Source organism: Orcinus orca, chromosome 1 (assembly GCF_937001465.1).
Source record: "Orcinus orca chromosome 1, mOrcOrc1.1, whole genome shotgun sequence".
NCBI lineage: Eukaryota > Metazoa > Chordata > Mammalia > Artiodactyla > Delphinidae > Orcinus > Orcinus orca.
The window spans coordinates 40242226-40261379 of record NC_064559.1 but is presented as its reverse complement, the minus strand read 5'-3'; the positions used below and the strand labels follow the sequence as shown (position 1 = coordinate 40261379).

General features: G+C 48.6%; 2 protein-coding genes across 11 annotated transcripts in view; one reads left to right on the top strand and one right to left on the bottom strand.

Moving 5' to 3' along the window:
- The window catches only part of KCNH1 (potassium voltage-gated channel subfamily H member 1), a 421689-nt gene extending 408474 nt beyond the window's left edge, over positions 1–13215 (top strand). For 2 of the 3 annotated variants that reach the window (XM_004275288.3, XM_004275287.3), the window contains exon 11: positions 7275–13215. In XM_004275288.3, the coding sequence (XP_004275336.1) occupies positions 7275–8129 (855 nt within the window). In that variant the 3' untranslated portion in view covers positions 8130–13215. The remainder of the gene's footprint in view (positions 1–7274) is intronic. The other variant, XR_007473256.1, reaches the window with a different exon arrangement.
- Positions 13216–16179: 2964 nt separating this feature from the next.
- HHAT (hedgehog acyltransferase) overlaps positions 16180–19154 on the bottom strand; it is a 359469-nt gene continuing 356494 nt past the window's right edge. For all 8 annotated transcript variants that reach the window (XR_007473259.1, XM_049701435.1, XM_033438077.2 and 5 more), the window contains one exon: positions 16180–17163. Coding sequence is in view for 7 of the 8 variants with exons in the window: in XM_049701435.1 (XP_049557392.1) it covers positions 17072–17163 (92 nt within the window). In the remaining variant the exon portion in view is untranslated. The remainder of the gene's footprint in view (positions 17164–19154) is intronic.

Genomic DNA, 19154 nt, shown 5'->3' with positions numbered 1-19154 from the left:
TATGCCAAGTAACATCACATTTTGAGGTTCGGGTGGACGTATCTTTTGGTGTCTGTAATTCAGTCTCCTACACTGAGGGAGCACAAAGCAAGGAAGAGAGTGGCAAATATGGCCCTAGTGAAAGGCCAGAGGCAAGTGGCTCCCACACAGCAGTGCCATCTCTTCTCTGAGCAGCAAACAAGGGATGTATCTGCTTCACTTGGTGGCTTTGAGAAGGAGAGATCCTCATTCCTCTTGGGTTTGAATCTTCCTGAAGACAGGAACAGGTGCATCTGTAGGAGTCTTTCAGACACAGGCCAGTCTGTCAACAGAACACCTTGCTGACCCTCTAGTTTTCAGTGGGGGCCCTCACAAGAGTGAATGAGATGATGCCACTCCTCATGGGATGTCACTAAGGGATCATGGTCATGGTCCCTAAGGGACAAGGTCATTCTTGATTAATGCCAGAAGAAAGTGCAGATGTTGCATGGTAGTGGGAGGGACTGGCCTGTGAGCCGCACTCTGAGAGCCACTGGACCAGGCCACTTGAGAGCAGAGGACCTCTAACCTCTAGATTCTTCATGGATAAAGTCCACTGGGACCTCTGCATTCCTGTTCCTCCTACCCGGTGCCGTGCCCTGAGGGTAACTGGTGACCTCACCACTGTGCAAGGAGGCAAGGTCTTCCCAGTAACCAAAACACTCAGCTCATGTGTCTTACAGCTCCTCTTTCTTGCCTTGACCAATCAAAGCCTGACTCTCACGCTAAGTCACACCCCTATCCTGATAAAGGACCACACTAATAGGTCCTAATGTACCTAGTGAATCCTCTCCTTAAAAGCTCTGAGAGCCTCAGCCTCATGGCCTCTCCCCTCACCTTGGCCCGATCTCTCTGCTTCACAGTTCTGTCCCTGGATTCTTTAGAGAACTTGCTGATGGACTGGGAGTAAAAGAAACTAGTGGAGAGAGGTGGGGGGCAGGGATGGAGGTTATCAACGTATGTGAGAGAAAAATCACCCTTTTCCCTAAAACCAAGGCATTTTCCTAGCAGAATGGCTTAGAACATGGGCATGGATGGGGGCTCAGATGGCTGAGGTTTGAATCTTAGCTCCACTATCTGAGTATCCTTAGGTGGTCACCTACCCTTTCTAAGCTTGGTTTCTTCATTTAAAAAATGAGGATAAAGACTTTCCCCACCTGCTGGGGCTGCTATGAGGATGTCATGAGATAGCACACATTTAACAAAGTCAAAAATGTAACAAAGTGAGCCCCTCCCACTGGGACTACTACCACAAAGATATCTTTCTCTGGTGGGTGGCCTTTCTGCCTTTGTGTCATTACATGTGCTTTTCCCTGTGTGAGCCCCTTTGCCCAAATCTTGCACCTTTTATTCCCAATTCCAGCTCATCCTTCTAGAATCATCTCACGGGTCGTCCTCACAAAGAATGATACATAATACATTTACTCAGCAACTATTAAATGTCAGGTACTCTTCTTAAGAGTTTACTTATATTATCCAACCTTATCCTCATGATAGCCCTATGAAATCAATAGCTTTATCTGCTTTTACAAAGAAACTGAGGCTTGGGGACCATGATCCCAAGTCCGTCTGGGATCCAAAGCTTGTGCTCATGTTGCACGTGACTCCACTGACTCCACCCTCCCCCTCCCCACTCCGGGCACATTTAGCACCTTGTGCTTCAGCATGTGCCCACACGGAGGACAGCAGAGTGGCAGTGATCTCACCAGTCATCAGCCCTGGGGTTCTGAGTCCCTGGTCAGCAGATCTGGCCTGGGCTGCCTGGGTCAGAATCACCTGGGATCTTGTTGCAAATGCCAGTTTCTGACGCTGCCACGGGAAATTCTCCCTCAGTACATAACAACACCTCCTCCAGGTGGTTCTGAAGTGCAGCTAGATTTGAGAACTGTTGTTCTGGTCCAGCCAAGCAAGGACATGACTTGCCCAAGGTCACAGAGCAGCCAGTCAGCAGCAGAGTTGGGACCACTCTAAGCCTGTGTTCTTTCTACTGTTCTCTGTGTGTTTCAGATTTGGGCCATGCGTCTGAATTCAATTAAAACCAAAATAAATCCCTTTTGGTTTATCTATGGTTTTCTCTGATTCATACGTCAGTCTCTATTTATGCAAACCACTGAGAATTGACATTATGTAAATCTTTTTACTCCCCAGTCTAAGCTCTTTTAAGCAACTGGACTCCCATTCTCTGTGCTGTCAGAACTCTAGGTGGTCCATTTCCCTCCCAGGGCTGTCTTTCCCCTACGTGTGCTGCAGGGACCCTGTTGCTCAGTGACCCTGAGGGGACTCCTCCCCTTGGTCTGGTCTTAAGGGGGCTTAAGAGGGACTGGGCCCTCCTTAAATGCAACCCAGAAGAGGCAATCGATGGTCCTGACTCACCTCAGCTTCCAGTGGGATTACTTTTTCAGACAAACTTGAAAATAACTGCTCAGGAAGCCCTGCAGATTGAAGAGCCGGGTGTCAATTCAGTTCAGCTCAACAACTGTTTGTTAACGGCCTCCCAGGCTCTAGGCCATTGCTTGCTGAGCCTTCAGAGGAATGTGGAGATAGATGAATGAGGCACAGCAGCCACCTCTGCCCTGGGGCATTCTCTGTCTCCCCATATACAGTCAGTCACGAGCTGCTCAGCATTCAGCATGGGTCTCCCATGCCCAACACATCAGGCACCCCTGTGGGCTGGCAGGACTCTGTCTGGCTAGGGAGGATCCAGACCTATCCCATCAGTGGTGCCTGGACCAGTGTTAGCCTGTGTCTAGGGCTGGACCTCCCCAGTGGGTGATTAGTGGGGGTCCCTGGTAATAACCTCTCCAGACAGACCCTGGCACCTCTCTGTTGATGTGGCCCCTGTCTACGGACTGCTGATGTGAAGAAAGGTGACGTCAAGGCAAGAGCACTGGCCAATACCCTGAAGTTCTGTTTCTGCTTAGCTGTGTGACCTTGAGCAGGCCACCCTACCAACTAAACCCCAGTCTCCTCCACTGTCAGATTGTGGAGGAAGTCCTTGCACACCTCCCAGGAGCTTTAGCTAAAATGAGATGATGCACTTGAGTATGTGGAATATGCTATAAAACACAACACAAAGTACTGTATTATTAAAATCATTCATTGTTCATTCTCAAAGGGACTTTAGAGATGACCTCATCCAGTGGTTTTCATAATGATAGTTCAGGCCACAGAATCCTTTCCTGGGATGAAATCTTACATTGAAGCCCAATACGTAACAGGAAAATGAAAAGAAAGAAAACCCGGCACAACTCTGCTGGGAGCTGAGGGAGGAGGTTGTCCTGCTGGGTGCGAAGGGGCGGCTTGCTCAGGGCCCAGCAGGGCTGAAATGAGCACTCCCGTCTTCCAATTCCTAGTCCAGGCTCTTCCCATTGACATCGGACTGTCTTCCACAGGAAGATCCAAGTTTACATAAAAGAAAAATTCAAGAGCAGTTGTCCTTAGATCTAAAATACTTGGTCAAATGCCTGGTCACAGCTGCCTCTGGAGATGAAGACTCCATGACTAACTTTAACTTCTCCAAAAAATCAGCTGAAGCTAGTAAGCAGAGGCCTAGACCTCAGACTAGAAAAGCTGTTAGACCACATCAGCGCTGGTCCCCTTGGGGGAATGCTAATTTTACTTGCTGATTCTCAAAGGCAGGCTCAGGCATTTCTGCAGGGCAGAAAGATGTTCCCTAGTTTACCTGCCCATTGGATGAGCCAGTGATGTTCAGGTGGGGCTACCCCAGGCACACAAGATGACCCTTTAGGAAAAGCCAAGAAGCTTCAGAAGACTCAGCACAGACCCAGACACGCACGTCCCCTCCCCAGGAGAGCCCCAGCCCGTGAGTGCTGAACTGACCCCACTGATGATGTGGCCACAACATCCGAATATGCTGCCCAGGCCAGGCCCCTGGCCCCTGGTCCAGGATTCTGACCCCCATGAGGCATTTGGTTGAAGAGCCCAGTATTTCCATGCCCTCAAGGAGGAGCTACCATTTCCCGTCACACATATCCACCATGGATGCATATTAAGCATTTGTGAGCCTACTGGTATACTTCATACTTCACCGTACAACCACTTGGTATAGGAAGTTTGGGGTTGACTCCTCAATATCTGAAGAAGTACTTCTCTTTAGTCTTAAGACATCTCATTTCCGGTCTCAAGGGCCGCCTGACCTTTGATGTTGAGAGAGCTGTTAAGAGGACCCTGTGTGTTCTGAGCCAATCCCTTCCTTTTATTACATTATGACCTCTGTGATTGCATCTTTCCAGGTTAAGACATTCTCACATTGATTCATCGGCTCATATTTATCTGTTCTTCACCCATTCATTTCTTCATCCATTCTACAAATATTTATCGAGGACCCCCTAGGTGCCAGGTACTTTCTAAGTGCTGGAAGTAGCGAACAAAACAGACAATCCCTGCTCTCGTAGGGTAGGTAATAAATTTTTAAAAAGTAAAAGACACAATGTGACATGCAAAGTACAGTGCTAGACCTGCAGGGAGCCTTCAGGGGGCATAAGGTGTGGACGTAAGTAACTGGTATCTTGTTTGGGAATCGTTGCTTGCAAGGAATAGAACCCCACCCAAACGAGCTCAAGTAAAAAGGGGGATATTGATAAGAATCAGATGTCCTTCAGAATAAAGGCAGGACCAGAGCAATCGGCTCTAAACGTCATCATCTCTTTGGGGTATATTCACATTGTCATATGTTCTCCCTTCCTCCCTCTTTTTCTCATTCCTCCTCTCTGTCCCACCTTCCTTTCTTATCCCCTTTGCCCCTCCTCCCTTCTCTAAGAAGGGGTGTGAGTAGGGGAGGCAACAGATGGCATCACTACTACAGGTGGACGCAACATAGTAATTAGGGCAGAAGAGTGGTGTGAGCACAGCAAGGGCTGTTAGGGTTGGGAGGTGGGAGGATGACTTAGAGCTCCATGAAATCAAAGAAGGCTTTCTGGAGGAGGCGCTGTTTGTGTTGGGCCTTGGTGTGAGGAGGATTTGGACTCCTCTTGGAGATCAGGGTCCATTGCTAGAACAGAGAAAGGAGGTGGAAGACTGCCAACTCAGAGCACCGGGAGGACAGACAGAAAAGGTCCTGATCACTCTACTTATCATCATCCCTCCATCCCTATGATGCCTTCAGTTAGGTTCCTCTTCAGAGTGGATGGGATTCTCCTGAGTGCCATGGCTTGGATCTGCAGGATCCAGACTACAGGAGCACATGGGCTATGGCTGAAAAGGACCTGGGGAGACAGGGTTATGGAATTACATAACCCTGGGCAGGGCAGAAGACAGATAAGGGCAGGGCTGGGAGAAATGCTGTCCCGTGGAGGTCAGAAAGCCACTCACTGGGACCCAAGTAATGTGGCTTGAAGATTTAGCCAGGTGGCAAGAGGGGCGGCTGCTCCGTCCTACTCACCTGTTACTGTCAAGTCATCCAGTGACAGAAGCGTTGATGGAGAAGTCACGTGACAGGTGAGCCTCCAGTCTGCCAACGATGTGCTGACTGATCGCTGGCATCAAGCACGCAATTCAGTGTTTGTTGGGTTCCTCTGTATTTATTGGCACTTCATATAAAATGACAACGTTGTCGGTCATATCTGAGAACCTAATGAGTGGCGCCATCCGAGAGCCCCGGGTGGGGTGGGGCGGGGCCTTCCTGGAGGAGGTAGAATGAGTCACATATGATATGTGTCTACAGGTTAGAAAACAAAAAGGCCTTGAAATGGTGGGGACAGGAGGATTCGTTTTGAGCGTTCACAGTTAGCCAGTGCTTTCACATAAGTACTCTTCTGTTGGCTTTCCATCAAGTCGGAAAAGGAGGGATTTTTCCCACTTTTGAAGGAGGAAATAGAGACTCAGAAGTTAAGATACCTGTTGAGATCACACAACTAATTGGCAGAGCTGGGACTTAATTCTGTCTGACCCCAAAGCCCAGGCTCTGGGCTTGCCAACACACGTGCCTCTCCAAGAGCTGGGGGGTCCTGCAGCAAGTCTCTGGGGCAGGTTCTGGGCTGGTCAGAGGCTGCCCGCACAGGGCTGTCCAGATTGTGATGATGGAAAAGCTGCCCCTGTCCCTCCCACAGACCTCTCCTCTACTTCTCAAGGATCTCAATTCCTCTGGTCCCCAAACCAGCATTTACAGTTTAAAAAATGACCTATTGCAGGTTGCTTCTCTCTTACAAGTTCAGGTATGGGATGAGTCAGACATGCCCCTGAGTGTACCTGCTACACGCAACATAAGTCAGAAATTACAGGGCTTTCCCATAATCGGATGTCGGCGCAAGGGAAACCCTGTAACATGTGGCTTACGCTGCACTCAGATCCAGCGTCTTGAGACGGTATTGTTGGCTGCTGTCCATCCACTGCATGAAGCATTGTCATCGTCAGGAAGAACTTGTTGGACGTTGAATGGGTCTGGGGCTTAACTGCTTGAGTACAAGTGACTTAGAGGAGACCTATCTGTTATGTGACATTTAGCCACTCTGAGCCTTGATCTCCTCTTCTCTAAAATGGGGATAACAATATGTGTCCCTGTGGCTTTACAGTGTCGTCGTAAGAAATATACGAAGTAACATTAAGGTCACGGGGCCTTTCTTCTCCCGTAAGCTCCCTGACGACAGGGAGGGCTTCTGTGTGAGAACAGCGTGTACTTTTCACAGCCAACTGCATTCACGTAGGGTCCAGATCTGCAGATGACAAGGGCAGCCTTAGCCGTCACCCTGCCTGGGAACCCGGCTGAACTTTCTTGCCCTGGACTGTGGTGTAGAACTTCAGTGCATCAGAATCACCGGGGGAGCCTTTTAAGTTACAGATTCAAGGGCTTCCCATCTGGTGACTTTTAGTGCAGTAGGTCTGAGGTGGGGTCAGAGAAATGATTTTTGAAAAGCTTACCAGGTGATACGGAATTGCAGGCCAGAACGGGTTAACGGGGACCCAGGCTCAGAGGCCAGGACAGGCTCCTTGGAGGAGGCCACTTGGCATCTCCAACCTCTAGGCCTGTAGAGATGGAGAGGTTGGGGGTTTGTTTCTGTTGAAGAGGATGACAGCAGGAGTCAATTCCTTGCTGTTGGAGAGGTGGGAACGAGGGTCAGCAAAGGAAAGTGATGGCAGTCACTGAGCAAGGACCTGGAGGTCTTGCAGGGATGTGACTGGACTGTGAGCCCCCTCCCTTAAGGCTGGAGCAGGACACCAGGCCTGTGATGGGCAGAGGGGCCGAGCTTCGCTGATGCCACAGCTGGGTTAACAGGACGTGTCATTCTGTCTCCCTCCAGATCGTGTTCCGGAAGATCAGCGATGTGAAACGGGAGGAGGAAGAGCGCATGAAACGGAAGAACGAGGCCCCCCTGATCTTGCCGCCGGACCACCCTGTCCGGCGGCTCTTCCAGAGGTTCCGACAGCAGAAGGAGGCCAGGCTGGCCGCAGAGAGGGGCGGCCGGGACCTGGACGACCTGGATGTGGAGAAGGGCAGCATCCTCACCGAGCACACCCACCACGGCCTGGTGAAGGCCAGCGTCGTCACCGTCCGCGAGAGCCCTGCCACACCCGTGGCCTTCCCTGCGGCCACCGCATCCACAGGGCTGGACCACGCCAGGCTGCAGGCGCCGCCGGGGGCCGACTGCCTGGGCCCCAAGGCCGGCGGGGGTGACTGGGCCAAGCGCAAGGGCTGGGCCCGCTTCAAGGACTCCTGCGGGAAGGCTGAGGACTGGAGCAAGGTGTCCAAGGCCGAGTCCATGGAGACGCTCCCCGAGAGGACAAAGGCGAGCGGTGAGGCCACGCTCAAGAAGACAGACTCGTGTGACAGCGGCATCACCAAGAGCGACCTGCGTCTGGACAGCGTGGGCGAGGCCAGGAGCCCCCAGGACCGGAGCCCCATCTTGGCCGAGGTCAAGCATTCGTTCTACCCCATCCCTGAGCAGACACTGCAGGCCACCGTCCTGGAGGTGAAACACGAGCTGAAGGAGGACATCAAGGCCTTGAACACCAAAATGACGAACATTGAGAACCAGCTCTCTGAGATACTCAGGATATTAACTTCCAGAAGATCCTCTCAGTCTCCTCAGGAGCTGTTTGAAATATCGAGGCCCCAGTCCCCAGAATCAGAGAGGGACATTTTTGGAGCGAGCTGAGAGGTCTGCTGGAAAAAAACAAGTCGAAGACAGAACACCCTATACCCTCCTGCCCTATAGACATCACCTCTACCACACACACCTACATGACCAACAACTTTCAAAGCAGCCTCTTCCCGACAGAAAATCCAAGTGGGACCAGTCGCTTAGGCACGCTCTCTCCTTTTCTCTATCTGGGGGAAGGTCCGGGAAGAGGAGTGTGCCACCACCCTGCAAGACGGCAGCTGCATCTGAACTGTCTTTGCACAATTTTGGAAGAGGAGGCACGCCATCTAAAGGGTATTTTCCTTCATTTTAAATTTTTTACTGCCATGATATTTGTAAAAGATGAAAACTACCAGGAAAGAACAGCAGCCATTGGGGATTGGTGGGAGAGCACCGAGAACCCCTCGTGTATATTACCACGCTGGGCTCCTTCGCCAGGACCGCCAGAGACTGTGGTGGGCACAGGGAGTTCCCAGCATTCCCTGCCCTTGGACAGCCTGTGTCTGAGGTCACCGTCTATTTCCCTACTGTAGTCATTTGTAACAAGCTCGGGACAGGGGGAGCTTGAGGGACAGGGAGGGGAGGGTAGAGCCTTTCGACTTTCTGTCTCTAACGGTTAAGGCCGAAAAGCAGCTGAGGTGCTTTGGGTGCCTCCTGTAGACACTTCGAGCCGGGAATCTTCAGGTCTCACTTTCCCAAAAGAAATGAGCCAAGTGTAAGAGCTGGAGAGGGGCGGTGGCGATCCAGAGGTTCTCTGGGCTATGGTCTGCACCCTGCTCCTATAGGATAGTGGAAGGGGAGGGCCCTGGAGGCCCCGGATGAATCTCTGGCTCGGCTCCATGCCACTGGCCTCATCACACAGGCCCTTTGCTTCTTTTCCTTCTTGACCTCTTCCCAAGTGTTCCTGTGGCATTCCTCAGGGTATGGGGCATCGGCAGGAAGGGTGATGAGCCCAGATTTGCTTTATTAGCAAAGCAGACACACACACATGACCTCAGAAAAATGATTGTAGCGAGTGCTGTGTTTCTATTATGACTCTTGTTGGGATTGCCCTAGAGAAGTTTGTATTTTGTCCACGGCATGGGTTCATTCTAGGACACTCAGGAGCCGTGCTTGGCCTTATTTTTAAGCTAATCTCTTTATCTCATACTAAAGTCAGTAGGACTTCAAGAGAAACCATGAGATTGCAGGGCTGTGATTGTAGTGGCTTCAGGAGCTGGAAAAAGAGAAAGAGGCAGGAGTTTCCAGACTCTCTCTGTAAAGTGATGGAGAGAGGTGGCTGCGGGACAGTGGTCCACGAGGAAGGTCTGAGCTTAGAATGATGATCACGGAGACACCTATGGGCCATCCAGGTCCCTATGCCATGATGCTCGGGACTGTCCGCTGCCTCACAGTCCCCTGGGTTCAGGTTATTCGTGTGCTTGGGCTCCTTTCAGTGGTGTCTGAGAAAGGAAAGAGATCTCTCCCAGACAAAGTGGAGAAAAGGGGTCAGGACCCTAAAAATTGATAAGTAATATTGGAAGTTCAGCTCTAAAAACTCGGCTTTGAGAGAGTGAAATTAGGAGTGCAGGTGATCTGGAATGATTAGTGACAGCATGGAATCGTCTAGGGCACTGACCTTCTGCACATGTGATGCTGTGGCAATCCCGTCCTTAGCACCTCTGCCTGGCATTGCTTTGCAGTAGAGATCCTGGATCCCAAAGTTGATGTCCCTCAGTACTGAAGGGAACCTGACAGGTCAGGGCCTGCCCTACCAAAGATAGCTAGTGTTTCTGAAAGCCTCCTGTCTGAGCCTACCCGCTCTCTTTAGTCCTGCTCAGTGGCCATGGCATGACCCAGGACTTGGACCTCAGTTGTCTGTGCAAGAGTGGGGCTGTCCTCTCCTGGCTGCCAGGGTTGGCACAGACAGCCTTGGGGAGCAGAGTCTGAAAGGTCAACGTGAGGGTCCTTCCCCAGAGGCCCCACACACTCAGGCAGCTTCTTCCACGAGGCTTACAGGGGTGCCCCCGATGCTTCCCGAGGCTGAGACATTATTGGATTCAGCCTCAGATGGCAGCATACAAAGAAGAAGTGAAATTTCCCAGGGCCGAGAGTCATGACCGTTAATGACTCTGGGTAAGCCGTGGGGCTTTCAGCCTCTTTAACTTGAGAAGCTGCCAGCTAGTCTTCGGGGCTGCGGCTCTAAAATATCTGGGATCCCATCTGCTAGCTGCCCCTGAATCGTTCCAGCGTGCCATTCCTTAAACAGGCTCATCAACCTGCTTCCGGAGTTTAGGACTCACCACTTGTAAGGCAGGGCGAGGGCCCTGATGACTGCAACCTCCAACTTCAGAAGCACCTGCCCAGCACCCTGCAGGCCCTTCCCTCCAGCTCTGCCCGAGGGGTACAGGTGTCTATTAAGAAATGACCCCCCAGCTGGTTCTGAGGGGCAAAGATGCTAATGTGTGAGGCTTTGAAGTCCAGACCTGTTTTGGGGGGAAAATAATGCTTCGTGAATGTACTGCTTGATCAACTCCTAGGATTCAAACTGGGCTAGTGATGAGAAACCCGGATCCGCTCATCTTGGGGTCACAGGGCCTGCAACCCATGCTCCTGGGGGTGACAGCGCACCACAGGTATGGCTGTATATGCTTTTATTCTTCTCCCCTTAAGGATTTAAGGATTTTAGGGATTTTTGCTATAATGGTTTTCTCTGGAAAAAAAAACAAAAACAAAACATTTTTAAATGAGCCAAACCTTCTTTCCTTGCATTTTTATGACATGCACTTGGCCGTGGGCTGCTTCGTACTAACTACCTACACCCTTGCCCAGATGCCGCTCTGGCTTCCCAAGCAAGAACCACGAGCTTCAGATACCACTGACTCAGCCTTCCACTTATAAACCGTTCTCTGGTGGCTGAAGAGAGATTAGGGAAACGAAAGGTATTTGGGTATTGGACCCAACCTTTAGACTTCAGAAAAGTTACGCCGAGAGATGTAGCTTTACCTGAGCTACTTTTTTCTTTTCGAGGGAAGGGGACATGTCGTTATACCATTGCAGAGTGATTGCTGGTTACTTGATCTCTTACATCAGTTCCTTACTTTGAATGTCATTCATAGGGAGGCTCCATTTCCCAGGGTACCCTAACAGACAGGCTGTTTAGAGTAGGAGGTCCTGCCCCTACCACTTGGTTGGTTGCTGAACACGGCCACGCCCACCCCCGCCCCCACCTTGGCTGGAGGTGTGGGAGTGAGGGGTGAGTCGGTGAAATCAGGCGGTCAACAAGATGGAGTGCTTGTTCTTGGTGGAGACGCCGTCTCCAGCAATGACTGCTGCCGTTCCATGTACCTACAAAGGCTGCCCCACCGGCTATGACGAGATTCCCATAGGAAGGAGTGGGAGGCAGCCATCTGGTTGAGAAGCCTTGGTCCAGTGCACAGTCTTGGTACCTCCACCTTCATCCATCCCCTTCCCTCGCACTCACACCCCCTGGCTTGATTCTTTCTAAGACTTTTCTATATATTCTGGACCTCAGATTAAATCTGTGGGCAAAGGGTTTGTAGCTCGTGGTAGGCAGCCAATGGCTTCTAAAAACTCTGATGCTACAGCAACATGGGCCCTAGCGTTTCAAGGCTGTTCCCATTTCTTGTTATCCAATTCCTGGGCTTGTTTTACCCTCAGCCTTCTAGATCATCCTCTGCGCTGCTGCTGGTCCTGGAATCCTCTTTCAGAAGTGGAGTTAGCACAGCTCAGAGTAAAAATGCACCCCATCACACCACCCCATCCAGCGACCTTCCTCTCCTGAATCCTTAGGTGGGAAGGGAAAGCATTAAGCCAGCTGTTAAGCTTTGTGCCCAAGCCTGTGGGGAGTGGATGAATGCCTTCGAAATAACCAGGTACGTGTAGGAAGAGCCTTGTCTCCCCTTGCTGCCCTGACCACCAGTTAGCACATGCACCCTCTGGGAAATTTCAGGAGCCCTGGTGGACGTACAAGTGGACGTGCGCTTGATGCATAGGTTGTACAGTGTTTTGCAATAAAGATGTTTAGCCTTAAGACCCTTGAATGGCACTCCAACTGTGATGGAGCCGCCAACACTCTCTCCTCTCCTCCCTCCTCATGTAGTGTTGCTTAAAGAGGAGGCCCACTGAGGGCGCACTCAGGCCCCCGGACAGCCTCTCTTCTGTCACTCCATCATTGTACTGCCTTCTTTCTTGCTTCGATAAAAATTACCTTCACCAGCTCTCGTGCCCTCCAACTGGACGAGATTTCACTGTCCTCCCAGCACTAGCTGCGGCCATCAGAGACAGCACCATTTTCTCACCCATCATGTTCATGTTGAGATGTTTTCATTTCCACCCCCTCACAGTTCAAAAGAATCAATGTGAACTTGCCTCCTGCTTAAATTAGTTTCAAATGAAACTTCATTCTCATGCGAGCATATCAGACTTACTTATTCGGGAAACTTTAGAACTGGACTTGAATACACTGCAGGTGCCGGACCGGTGGGTGCCCTCCCCGCCCACCATTAAACTTTTCTTAGAGCCACTGTCTCTTTATCTGTGACTTCTGAGTCAGCCAACAGATCCATTAGCTGTTCAATGAGACGTTCACGGATCTTGTATCAGGATATGAACTGCTTTTATGCAAAGAGAGATACAAACCCGCCCCCGCCCCCACGATGAATGTATTCTCAATATTCAGACGCCGTATCTGTGCATCTGTTGGAGACTGCCCACATCTGACATCTCACTGACACTGCGAGAACGCTTCTACTCACGAGCAGTTCGTCATCCTGGGGCTCCTCCTTGTATCAACACTCTTGCCATTGAGTCCTGCCAAATCCTTCATTGGATTTTTCTTCTTCCTTTGCATCTGTCACTTTGTCCACAGGAGCATGAATCAACAGACGTGCAAACGAGCTGAGGCTACTTGTGTGGTCAGCTGAGTATGCTGACAGAACTCCACTGTATGACTGCAGCCTGGGGATGGTAAGAGGGACAGGTGGGCCCCTCCATTGATATTCCCTTCTCAACATTTTTAAACAAGCACAAATGATATTTGTTAAAAAAAAAAGTTTAATTTTATTTATTATGGTAATAAACTATTTTATACATGATCATACATGATTGCTTTTGCCTTGCCTTTTATAGACTTTCCAGGCATTGAATTGGGTGTTCGCACCTAAGATGATGACAGAACAAGGTGGTACTTTCTAGTCCTTTTCAAGAGCCCGGGGAGCTCTCATTTGGATAGCACCTGTAACTCCGGTTTTCGGAGAACTTAAAATTCTAGAGACACCAAGATTGTGTGCCAGTCAAAGTACTGCATAGCAAGAGAATGGTTGTGAAGGAGCTTCACCATATGATCTTGAAATAGAGCTGTATCTGCTATACAAATGTACAGAGATGCTCTCCAAACCTGGCATCACTGGAAAATTGCGGTATAACACACTGAACACAGAACTGAAGCTGACCTCCCACCTAGAACTGAACTTTTTAACCTTTCTTGAACAATTTGGATTAAAATTTGTGTACTCGTGCTTTGCTGCCTTTTAAAACATACATACTGTCAAAAACTTTACTGAGTCTTTTTGGAATGACTCAGCGTCAACAGTATGAGTTCTGATCTGTGCTTTAATTCACTAATCGTCACAGAAGCCATTAAGGTAGAGGACCGCGTGTCCCTAAGCTAGTCCTGTACACCAGCACTGTTTCAGTTCTGCTGTGGTTTGAACAGCTATTGCTTCCTGCTCATGGCAAGAGTCTCCAGAGTACTGCCAACATGAGTTCTTATTTCATACTAACGGACTACATTTCAAAAATGGCACTTTTCTTCTTATAGACAGTACAACTTAGGGATGAGGAATCTGTGATCTGCAAGCCCTATTCAGGCCTCTGCTGGATTTCATAGGGCCACAGTATAAATCCAGTATTTTTGATGACTTTCTCCCCACACCCTATTATTTTTTTACATTGCAGAAGAGCATAATAAAACTATTTTAAGGGTGATATTTTTTAAAATTCCAAATGATTGATGTTCATTGCAAAAGTCCCACCTCATAAAGCACTAAACATATTGTACTCTTTAGATATCCTCAACGATGAAAAAAAAATCTTTCTTTGTGACTATGATTTTTATAATTAGTCAAAAGGACTAAGCAACACAGAGCCAAGTAATAGATACTACATTTTGGATGACAAATGGGTTTCAACAATAAAAAAGAGGGATTTTGTTGGTTGGTTTTAAAATAAAACAATTACCCTGAAGAAGGGCCTCAGAGAGGCATCTCACCATGCACTGAGAGAGGCCAGGACCGTCCAGATAATCTGGTTTCTCCACAGTTGGCCTTTCTGTATGGATGTGTTCTGGTACATTTGCTAGAAAAGAAACTCATTGTATTATGGTTAATTTGTTATACTTAATCAGTAATTCTATTGTTACCTTAAATAAGCAATGAGCAGTCTCAGTTTCTCTAAGGGGAAACCCCCTCCCACTAAATTACTGTTCTCCCAATATGCAGATCATTATACAATTATATATATGATTGATATATTTTCTTTCTACGTCTGCAGCCTTTAGTAGAACAAAAGGCTTCTTCTGTCACTTCTCAAATAAATTAATCTGCGGAAATAATGAAATAAACACTTTTCAGCCTTCTTGCACGGTCCCAAGAATTAGTAAAAATCACCAAGATTTTGCTGTCCTTCAGATGTTTTACTTGCCTCCTTGGGGCTCATCGTGACGACCATGCTTGGAGCTCTCCGGTTTGCTCACAGAGCTAGGTTGGAGTCAGAGGATCCTGGGGCTAGAAATGATCTTGGGATCTGTCTAGCTGTTTCCCTTCCCTGTGCTTGAAGTGGCCCAGGGCTGATAACTATGGAAAGTGACGCATCGGATGCACCTCAGCTGGAACTGCTCTGTCTGCTCAGACACCTCGGGAGTCTTTCCTTTAAAGGAACTCCAAGATTTGAGCTCATATGCATGAAAAGAGACATCATTTTCATATTACAGTTGGAGAAAAGCAAGAGGTTAAAGAAAACACTGGTCCTGGATAATCCACATATTGTGTAACCAGGCCTCAAATATATAGATAGCTAAAGACAGTAATCATTTACTCATTCCTGAGAACCACTCTAAATCATAGAATAGCTTGAAAGAAATTCAGGGCTATTACTTTCAAATATATTCACTGACTCTTCCAATGTAGTTTAACGAGTAAATAAGCCTATTTATTTTTATATAAATGGCGTCTCTGAAGAGTTGAAAATATTTTGCACTGTTTATATATGCACATGCATTAGACATTTCCCTGCAATCATCTTCACACTACCTTTTCCCCTGTAAACTTCAGCCAAGAGGGTTCTGGCTGACCACAAATCTTGAATGTGTTAAGAGTCCATGAAGTTTTACTGTATTCATCTGACGGCTCAATCTTCCTCAACTTCATCCCCGCCTTAAAACTTCGCAGCACCTTGGACTCACCTGCCTGTCTCCCCACCCCCCGTCCTTTACCAAGGCAGCTGCCGAGGCGACTGCTGCCCTGGTCTGCTTGCCTCCCTCCAGCCTCTGTCCTTTGCTGCAGCTAACACGGTGTGTGCCCCTCCCTGGCATCCACGGCTGGTCCCCTCCCAACTCTCTTCCGAGCAGAGTGGCTAGGAAGAAAGCACGTCGGCAAAATGGTCCTGCACCAGGAGTTTAAACCTCATTGAGCTAATAACCACAGCCCGGACACAAGGACAACAGCAAGTGACTAACGGGAGACGGCGGGGCCCAGACCAGGTCCAGGTGCACTTTCACTCAATGACAATTAATTCACGTGCTTGAGATGTTCTATTCTCCCACAATTGGGTACACTCTGGATTCAAATTTTGAAACTGCTTCACTTACCCTCTTGCCCCCTCAGAAGACAAAAATCCAAAGCCACACAGAAGTATTCTGAATTATCTACCACTTGGGGCCATTAGTGGCCTGTCAGCATCTTTCCAGAAGAGTGAATAATTCAGAATTAGGTACGTGTGTTTTGATTTTAAACATTTTCCTCAAAAAATATTCAAAACAATTTTACAAAAATATGAATTATCTATGTGATAGAAAAGGCTCCATTTTATTGGAAACAAAACAAAACAAGGTAAACCACAGAGTGTAAACCGCTCAGTGGGAAGATGACTGCTGAGACTTGTGTGAAGAGAGGAGAGACCACAGGAAGTCATCTTTACCCTCTATGACTTGCCTGATAGCACCTGTCTGTGATACACTATTCCTTGGTTTTTAAATTCTGCTTCTTTATTGGGAAAGAGTTAACTGTCAGGTAGAGGAACTGCCATGTTTATACTTCTCTGCAAATCTAGGGAAGAAGCAGCCAAATGTAGATCAGCTCAAGTAACAGCTCTCCTTGGGTACTGACTCCTTGCAATGCCACAGAACACATTCAGTCTTCTCTGACCCGGTAATTAGAAACACCGCTGTGGCTTTGTCACCTCCCTGCTGAGGAGCTGAAGTGTGAAGCTGAACCCAGGGCTGGTTCTACAGACTGCACTGCAGGACGTGGGGAAGGGGACACTCGAATGCCACTGACCCAACATGTTTCAGAAATACCGCCCAGGGGAGGACAGGCCTATCACTAATGAGAATTTCTATGCCTCAGTCAAGAAATGTCTATTACATTTCATTCTTGGTAAAGGAGAAAGAACCCAAAGGGCCCTTGGGACTGGATTCTGGATCCCGTCACCATGTGCAGATAGGCAAGACACTTTACTGCTTTGGACCCCAACCTACTCAACAGGAAGGCTGGGAAGATGATCTCTAAGTTCCCAAAGTTATGAGAGCTCAAGCTTCCAGTCTTGGAGTGAGGTAACTTCGACAAAAGATGAGCAGATCAGGCACTGCTCCCCTGGAGGTTACCTTGAGGTGCAAGGTCAGGGTGAAGCACTATTTGTCTTGGAAGCCAGCCAGAAGGGCTGACCGGGGCCCAGCGCCATTAGTTCACGGAGTATGTCTGGGCCCAGGCAATGCCCACGTGAGAGTAGCAGTACAGGAATCCCAGGACAGAGAGGGTCACACACGGCCAGCCTGCAGGGAGAGAACAGAGATAGAGGATGGTTAGGAATGTCCGGGGCAGGACCTCCCACCGGTCCAAACTGTCCCCTTTGGAGAAGGCAACTCAGGAAACAACGTGGGCCTCCGTTTATGCGTTAAGACACATGCCTCCTAGAAAGTCTGCACTAACTGGAACACCAGCAAGTTGATCCCTATGTCCCCACTGGGAATGGGTCAGCATAAAATGAGGGGGTGCACTATAGCACATGCAAATTACGTTGAGAAACAGGACAAGCTTTTAAAGAATACATATTTAGAAGACTAACGTAGTTAGTAATCAAAAAAGATGAAACATCCATGAGACACATAGCAAATCTCAAAAATGTACATTGACCATTCTATTGAATTGAGTGCCGCCTGCCAGCACACAGAAGAGGGCCTACATTAAACATTCAGTTTCAGAAGTCAAAGCTCTTAGTGGTTCCTTCTACAAGTACTTGTCTTAGAATATCTGATGTTGTTTTCTTCTTTTTTACAAAATAACAGCCCTCTCTGCTACTTGTTACTTAGTGATCTCCATGTCTTCTACATGTTTCACTTATTCAAACACTGGGGGCTTGGGGAGCCAGAGGTGCTGTGGAAGGTACCAGATGCCAAAATAGAAAGATTTAGTCCTGTGTCAAAGGTGCTCTCACTTCAGCGTGGAAAAGACAAACACCCTCCAGTGGGATTTACGAGCCATGTAATGTGTGCTAGGTAATGATGTGTACAGAGCACATTTAAACTGCACCATGGGAGATGAGCAAGAGATGTCAGATGGAAAGGAACCAGGGACAAGCTACCAGAGAGACCACTTGACGTGTGACCTTAATGGGGTCATCCAAGGAACAGGGATCATGTGATGTGACTACTGCACAGGGAGGGGCGGGCAGGGTAGGGACAGAAGTGGGAGGAGGGAAGCCACTGAGGGTGATTATAACTCTGGCAGGCTCTCTCCTTGCTAAGTCAACCATTAGTTACTATTATTAATATGACATAGGTTCAGTCAATATAGCATAGTGGTTAAGTGCAGTTGCTGAAGTGGAATTGGACACAAGTTCAAATCCTGGCTCTGCCACTTGCCAGCTGTGTGACCTTGAGCAACTTAACGAATCTCAAATGTAAAACTAGGAGGGACAGAGCAACTTACTGAATAGTGTCTTTATAAGGTGCCACAGACTGAATTGTGTACTCACTCCTCAGTTCATATGTTGAAGCCCTAACCCTCAGTGTGATGGTACTTGGAGGTGGGGCCTTTGGGAGGTAAATAGGTTGAGATGAGGTCATGAGGGTAGGGCTCTCATGATGGGATTAGTGCCCTTATAAGAAGAGATACCAGAGACCTGGCTTCCTCTCTCTCTATGGCCTATAAGGACACAGTGAGAAGGCAGCCATCCGCAAGTCAGGAAGAGAGTCCTCACCAAGAATAAAACCATCAACCAACAAAACTTTGATCTTGGATTTTCCAGCTTCCAGAGAAATAAATGTCTGTTGTTTAAGCCACCCAGTCTATGGTATGTTGTGATGGCAGCCTGAGCTAAGATATAACAATTGTGTGAAATGATGTAAAGACCTGCACAGTGCCTGGCCCATGGTGGAGCACTAAAGAAAGGTAGTGATGTAATAGTGGTATTGAGAGGGTACAGAAGTCCTGCTACACCAAGATTAGAGTGACAACAGGGAGAGCAAGCCCTGGTCTTCCTCCTAACTCCTGTCTTCCCCTTGCTCCTGGGACTGGCTTGGCACAGTGTTTTCCCAGGCCCTGATGGCAAGAGAAGAAAGGGCAGCAGAGGAGGCCCAACAGCCTGGCTCTAGGACAAGTACTGCAGTCCCACCTCCCGTCTGCTAGTCGGCCAGGCTAAGAGTTTCCTATACCTGCTGGAACAAATTACCCCAGACTTAGTGACTTCAAAGAAAAGAAATTTATTCTCTCACACTTTTGGAAGCCAGAAGTCTGAAATCAAGGTGTTGGCAGAGCTCCCCTC